At 34.6% G+C, this 7,282-nt stretch overlaps 1 protein-coding gene across 1 annotated transcript; it reads right to left on the reverse strand.

Annotated features, from left to right (window-relative positions):
* Nucleotides 1-3,955: 3,955 nt before the first annotated feature.
* LOC134851280 (cornifelin homolog A-like) lies at nucleotides 3,956-5,323 on the reverse strand. Its single transcript, XM_063867292.1, has 3 exons — nucleotides 5,191-5,323; nucleotides 4,577-4,827; nucleotides 3,956-4,228 (listed from the first exon to the last, which is right to left on the reverse strand). The coding sequence occupies exons 2-3, from the start codon at nucleotides 4,766-4,768 to the stop codon at nucleotides 4,100-4,102; spliced, it is 321 nt and encodes a 106-aa protein (XP_063723362.1). The 5' UTR covers nucleotides 4,769-4,827; nucleotides 5,191-5,323; the 3' UTR covers nucleotides 3,956-4,099.
* Nucleotides 5,324-7,282: the final 1,959 nt, after the last annotated feature.

The raw sequence follows: 7,282 nt of genomic DNA on the forward strand, positions 1-7,282 counted from the left end.
TATAGTACCATACGATATGGATGTGAAATGAAAAATGATAGTCAGTGAAAAAAAGCAACGCAAACTTGAAATTCATGAGTTTTGAATTAAAAAAAACCAAAACGAATAAAACCCTTTTCAATCCCGCTAAAAATAAGAACAAGATAAGACTAAAAAACTGGTTTTAAAATCAATTAGGAACAATTTTTATTAGCTGAGGTTAATGATCGTATTAAATTATTTCAAATTGATCCACATCAATCTTAATCTTTTCTATTTAACCTTAGATTATTGTAAAGTCGATCTTAACCCATTTTTGTCAGTGTGGGTAATTTTTGTTTGCTATAAACAGATATAATGAAAAAAAATGTGGAATCAGGTTTTTATGAAACGCTTTGAAGTTTTTTTCACTTTTGCAAAAATTATATAGTTTTTCTCAAAAACTACTCGGCCGATTTTCAATAAATGGTGCCAATAGGTCTACTATGCTGTGGGCCTGCATAATTTTCTAGTCTTTTTGCACCTTATCCCATTTTCTACATCCTTTGAAAAAGTGTTTGAAGGGAAATTTTGAACCAATTTGTTGGTTTTCTTACATTTTCTCAAAAAAAAGACTCCGAAATCTGAGATTTTGGGTTCAATGGATAGAAAAGGTTGTGAGAAGTTCCCCTGCATAAGTGATTACATCCAATAAGCAAAAATTCCTAATTTTTCTCTTACTCAAAAAATTGTGGCCCTCAGAATTTCAAATTTTTGATTTTTTGACCCTTTTTTTAAAACTTTTTGACTTTTCTCAATCCCCGGAATAAACACTTGCACCCAAAAAGTTTTACACAAAAAAATATGATCCTCGGAAAAGTCATAGTTTGATAAGTTTGAATAAAAAGTTAACAGTTTATATCATTTTTGTGACCAAATTTTGAAACTTTTGAACTTTTTCCACTTTTCTCAAAAACTCCGCTCCTAAATTTTTGATTTCGGTCAAAAGCACGGGTTGTGAGCAAAGCTCCTTTGTAGAAGTGATTATGCTCAAAACTTTACACAGAAAACTGCGACCCTCGGAAAAGTCAAAACTTCGAACTTATCAAACAGGTGCGTCCAGCTTTAGCTGGGCCTTTGGTTTTCTTGTAATTTATTCTAGATTACAGACGGCATCGAGCAATCTTAAGTAAGTCATACAGTAAACGGCTCGGTTTTGATTGAATTATTCCTCAGGGTACAATACACAGATTTTTGTTGTTCAGCTTACAGAATATTGATATGGCTAGCGTCAAAACGTATATCTTTCGTAATTTTCTTCAAAACTTGGAACAACAACATAGCAATTTGAATGAAGCCTTTCAAGTTCTACTAATAACTATGTCCTAACTCATGCCAGATATAAGTTTAAAGTCAAGTAATTTTCAAAAAATGAAAAAAAAATCAGAAGTATTTGGTAATCAGAACAATTTATGTTGAATCAAGTCAAATTTTGTGAAACCACTTAGGTAGTTTCAAATTGTGTGAACAAAAAAACTATAGTTTCAGCAATTGGCCCACCATTAGACCTAAGTTCGCCATAACTGAATCATTTTGTTGAAAACATTACCTATAATTGCTCATAATCGTTCCAAGTTCAATTGAGGCAAGCTAATTGGTCTTTTTATTTCCGTAAACGACTCAAATTTTAACACTTTGATATTATCTGCCTTAATTTTGTAGTTTGTTAATAATTCATATACTGAAAACTATTCTAGACCAATTAATGGGCAGTCGGAAGGCTTTGTCCTGATACAAGCGGTCTTGTTTTGGTTGTTTGGCGTTTTAACAAATTGTAGCGCAGTTCAATTTCTAATGAAACAAGACTACTCGAATATCAGGCCAAAGCCCTGAATGTTCCGACTGCCCCTTAATCCATATCGAATAATTTTGGGGAAAGAACATATTGGAAATCTATAATTTTTGGACAATATCAAAGATCAAATGTAAAAACTTGATTTGTGAGCTTTCAGAAGTACGGATAAAACAAATAAAGCACGGATAAATTAGTCCAGAGCGTGGCCAAATTGGCAATTTGCAAACCCCAAAGTTTTTCAAAAAATAGTCGAGGATGAATTTTTTTCATAAATCTGATTTCAGTGAGTCGTTATCTTCAATGGGGCATAACATTATTTCTGTTGAAAACTATTATTTAGATCGCCGAAAATTGACTGAATTAAAAACAGCACACCAAACATAATTATTCTGTTTTCTTCGAAAGTCTGAACAATTAAAGTTGGCTTACAATCTACAATCTGTAATTATTTTTATTTTAGAAAATATGTCAAAATTACAATCATTATTAATTAGGAATCCACTTCTTTTGAACTCCATTTTTGAAAATGTTAAGTGCTTTAATCTTCAAGTCAATGTTTCTTTATAAGGAAACTTTGGTTTCGTGTTTTTTCCATACCTATGCATCGTAATATCATTGCATTACTCAGCCTTTTAATGTAAGTTTGTCAGGGCAATTGATTTTGGTGCTCCAACACAACAATTGGAGCACTAAAATTGCAGATATTGTTGCAGTTATTGTTTGATTTCATGCCTGGAAATAAATAAATGAATAAATGTTAATATCACAACCAGGGGAGGATATAGAATTTTCTCGAGAGACGGGGGGTTCAAAATTTGTTCGAAAATTTTGTCGACCGGACTGATTTTTTGAGCACTCCTAGAACATTATAAACCACTATAAATACTCAATTTTGACCAAAAAAATAGCGCCGCAGGCAAATTTTAAAAATGACTGGTCAAAAAGCCGTTTTCGGCGCGATTCAAAATTAGTATAATTTGGCGCCCATGGCGCCTTAGAAAAATTTTAGTGTTGTTCGGCCTAAAGTGGATGTCATAAATTAAGAACAAAGGGGACCTTTGGTTGGTAAGGGGTCGAATCCTTGAGGGGAGGGAAAGCGTCCGAACCCCCCGCCTTCGCCCTAAATCCGCCCCTAATCACAATCATGGTAAAAGTGTCAAGGTCCTGAACGCTTGGTTTTGCAGGCTTTTTGACAAACAAAAATTTTGCATCTCAAATAAGCCAAAAAAAAAATTGTGAATCAATTCTTATATCACAAACACCGGAAAGAAACAGGAGTTTGCAAAAAATGAAACTTCCACAGAATCTTTTTGGACTAAAAAGAAACCAAAAAGGAGTAAGCCAAATAAATAGTGGTTTAGGTTGAAAGTTGTTTCCCGTACCGAAAGTTGATGAGTCATAATCGATTATAACGGGTTTCTTGTCCATTATAATCGGTTAATTTCAATAACTAGAAATCCATTATAATCGATTCTAATCGCTTATAATTCTTTTTGTTTTCAAAACGACCGATCATTTTTTGTTCTTGATATCCATAAAAATAAATTGTTTTTTAATTTTTTGCAGTTGTGATTTGCTTTCTCTGTTTTTTGCAGCTTTCTGCAAAACTCGAACCCGAACGAACGAAAACAATCATATTCAGGTTCACCACCAAGTTTTGGGTTCTTTTAGCAACCGCTTAAGCACCCTCTTCCACAACTTCCCCCCCCCCCTCCACTCCACCCCTGTTTCTTTCATGATTCGACTCTAGTTGGGGAGCGGTGGTGAAGTGGTTACGTCTCCGCCTCTTAATCGAAAGGTCGGATGTTCGAGGCCCACCATGATCCGTGCTCGTTGCTTGAGGGTGAAACAACATTACCCTGCCCAGAAAAATAACCAAAAAAATAGCATGTAGTTCTTAAACAGGGGCACAACAGCGGTTCGCCGTGATGAGCTGTACAGCTCTTGTGTTGGTCCTTTCCCCCGTGGATAAATGGTCTTAGTTAGGCCGTCTCAGCATGAGTGTAAAACTAGACATCGTTCAATTATTTCGGTACAATCATAATTCGAGCAGGGAAGGGTAGTAATGGACGCTTTGCCAGTATTCCTGAAATTATTTAAACGAAACTGAATCGGAAAACCGAAGCGAAGAACAAAAAAGAACAAACTAAAAGCTGATTGAATTGTTAAATTACAATTTGTCATTATAAATTCATCCGTTATCGTTATTTATATTAGTTTCAACGCTTATTTAATTTATATATTTAGGATTTTGTCACGTTTAGGATCTCTGCAACTACTGAAGATCTAGCTTCTTGAGAGTCCTTCAGCAAGACCCATTTCCTTGTACTCCTGGCAGATGGAGCATGCTCCACAGAACAAGATCATGACAATGTCCATGCACAAACCGCCCTCGATTCCCTTGCTCTCACGCACCTGGAAAACAAACAACAATTAACAATAAACTATTAAGCACACCATTATTGAAAGAGACATAAATTTTATTTCGAATACCACTTTTCAACCGTCCTTTAAATACACAACTGTTCTGAACACATTCGGTCATCGTGCTCAAATGAACAGCTTTAAGCCTCAATACTGTGATGAGAGTAAGTGACGTTGTTTCTAGGTACGGGATGTAATTAAATTTTTACGATTTTTTATCACATTTTTTCTAGGATCTTGCTCAATTTCTAAAACGATCCTTTGATTTTTCCAGAAAAAAAATCCTTTTCACAGGAGCTCGTACTGTTTTCTTGAACGAGAATGTCAAATTCTACTCACCTTTCCTCGAATCTTAGCCGGGCAGTAAAAGTTAGCAATGGGAATTATCATCCACACACATCCGTGCATGATGCAGGACTCCTCAAATGACTCAGCTATCTTTCCCTCCAGGTAGCAGGGGATGAACATACCCATGAGACATACTTTGAAGTTGCTGAAGCAGCTGAACAGACTATTGCTCCATTCTCCCATTTTTGTTTGTTTCTTGTTTGTTTTTGTTGGTGTCCTTGAAAAATTTTAGATTCTCAAACCTGAAACAATTGTATAATAAAACAGCACAGTTTTAAAAACTACAAAACTACAAAAAAGGACAATGGAAACCTACGCAATTGTTAAAACGGAAGCTTAAGTCGCTCATGAAAGTTAAGAGTGTTTCTATTGAAAAGATTTTTCTCTAAAAGATGATTTTTAGTTTATGGTTATTTTTTGATTTTCTGAGTGTTACCAAGTTTTTAGCCGCTGATTTTGTTTCACGCCGACTTGCAACCTTTACGACTTGCAAGAAAGACAACTTAAAGGAATTTTTTATGGAAAAGTGGAAATTTACTAATGACAGGAGAAGGTTGGTTCAATTGAAAAGAAAAAAAAAAGACATTTTTAATGAGCAGACATACCTGTTGAGTTTGACTGATTTACTTTGTTTATTATTTACTGCGAGGAGCACGTATGAAAATATAGACTAAAATGGCTCTTTTTTCGAAAACCACCTTCCAATTTAGCTTTTGCTTTGACGATTTTTGATGTTGCTATGATGAACTCTGCCATTTTTACGCCACAGGCAAACGTAAAACTTTAAAAATATTAATAAAAGTACTTTATAAACGTTAACCAGCCCACGTGTTTATTTAAAACTAAGCCATTACATTCATTTATTGGTACTTTATTGTTTTAAGCATACGACGACGAGGCTTGTTAAATGAAGCATCGCTCATGTAATTTGCGTGCTTTAGCTTTCAAGAGGCATGTAAATTACGCATTTTTATTTAATAATTTTTCAAGATATATACTCTTGACAAGCAGTTTTATGCAGCTCATAATTGGCGGATTTTGCTAGATGTGACGCACAGAAAATTTAAAAAACATGCGTTCGATGGTATTAAATAAGAATATAATTTTTTACGAAGCATTTTGTTACGAACATGAAAATGAAAGTAATTCATGAATTAGAGCTGTTCTGAATGAGTAAACTTCACCATGAATAAATTAGCTTCAAGCCAACTTAAAAACCAATGTGAATTATGCAACTGGAAATAAATCCGAGAGTCCGAGAAAACATGTTTTTCGAGCCGAACCTGAGTTACGAACCACGGAAAGTTTATCAAAAACTGGGCGACTTTACTTAAAAAGGCACAATTCAAGAAATTATTCTAACTTTAAATCTGGTAAAATGAAACCACTGAAGTTTTTTGACTTATTAACAAGTCAGTAGTATTGTATCGTGTCCCGGATCCTAAGGGGGGGGGGGGTACTTCCTAAGGTGGGGGGTCCTCACGTAAAGCAAAATCCTAGGAAAGGGTTCCTTAATTTTTTGGAGGACCCTCATTCTAGGATTTTAAAAACGAAAGAATTTTCCACCCGAAAAGCAGAAGACCCCCTACCTAGGATCTTGCTAAGCTTAGCTTAACAACAAGGGACACGATACAAAATTCTTTCTAATCCAATTTTTGGGGTCCTAATTATTGATCCTGGCTTATTATATGAATCATATTAATGGTTAAATTTGTTTCGGGCAAATGATTTTTCGACCTAGTTGAAATTTGTTAGTGATTGGGGAATTGACTCTTATGGTATAAAAAAAATTCGCCGGCAATTTTGGCAGCGTAGCTTAACTGTTAGCAGTAGTAAACTAATTCCTTAACTTGACATATATTATATAGTAAAAAGGCAGTAAATTGAAATAACTCTCCGAAGGCGGCGGCTTCAAAATTTGAAACGAGAAAAATGAAATTAGAGGGAGCATGGTGTTTTTAAGAAATTGATAATTAACTCATACAATTTAGAGGGTTTTCAACCATACAAAAAAACTCAAAGTTCCAAACCGGGGAAAAACAGTAAGCTGTATTTCCCTAGAGGGGAAATGGAAAATTCAATGGGGAAAAGACGAATAGAAAAAGAAAAATAAGAAAGGAACATGAAAAAATGCACCAAGCTTTTGTCAAAAACTTGGTGCATTTGTAAAAAACAAAAGTGTTTCGGGTAGTTCATATGGTTATTTACCGCCGGAAATTAGACAAGTCTAAAAGTATCTGCTAGGTATTTTTTATCTCCAATGGCTGACATTTAGCAGCTTGGAGAAGCGTTGGAAAAAAAGCATTGAAATTAGGAAAAACCGAGTAACTGCAAATGATTTAGAATTAATTAAAGAAATGTATACGTCCTTAACACAAACTTATTATTATGACAGTTCTAACAAAGAAATTTTTAGTAGCTTTTTCTCATTCTTTGTTTGTTCTAATAACCTTATTTGTGACGTTTCAAATAAGTTGAGACCTTATGGTGGCCTAATTGGTATGAAAAACTGTTCCTTGGAAAAGTACTTGAACGAATCCAAGTTTTTATGATTGCACGCTTCTTTGCACGATGCAGCTGGATTTAAAGATGAACTTATCGGGGGTGTCAAATATACTGTTAAATGTTGCCCGGGAACTATAATCACAGCTTTCTGGGCCATTCGAAGGGAATAATTTTCTGTCTTTTCAATATTTT

Source organism: Symsagittifera roscoffensis, chromosome 7 (genome assembly GCF_963678635.1).
Source record: "Symsagittifera roscoffensis chromosome 7, txSymRosc1.1, whole genome shotgun sequence".
In the NCBI taxonomy this organism is placed as follows: Eukaryota; Metazoa; Xenacoelomorpha; order Acoela; family Convolutidae; genus Symsagittifera; species Symsagittifera roscoffensis.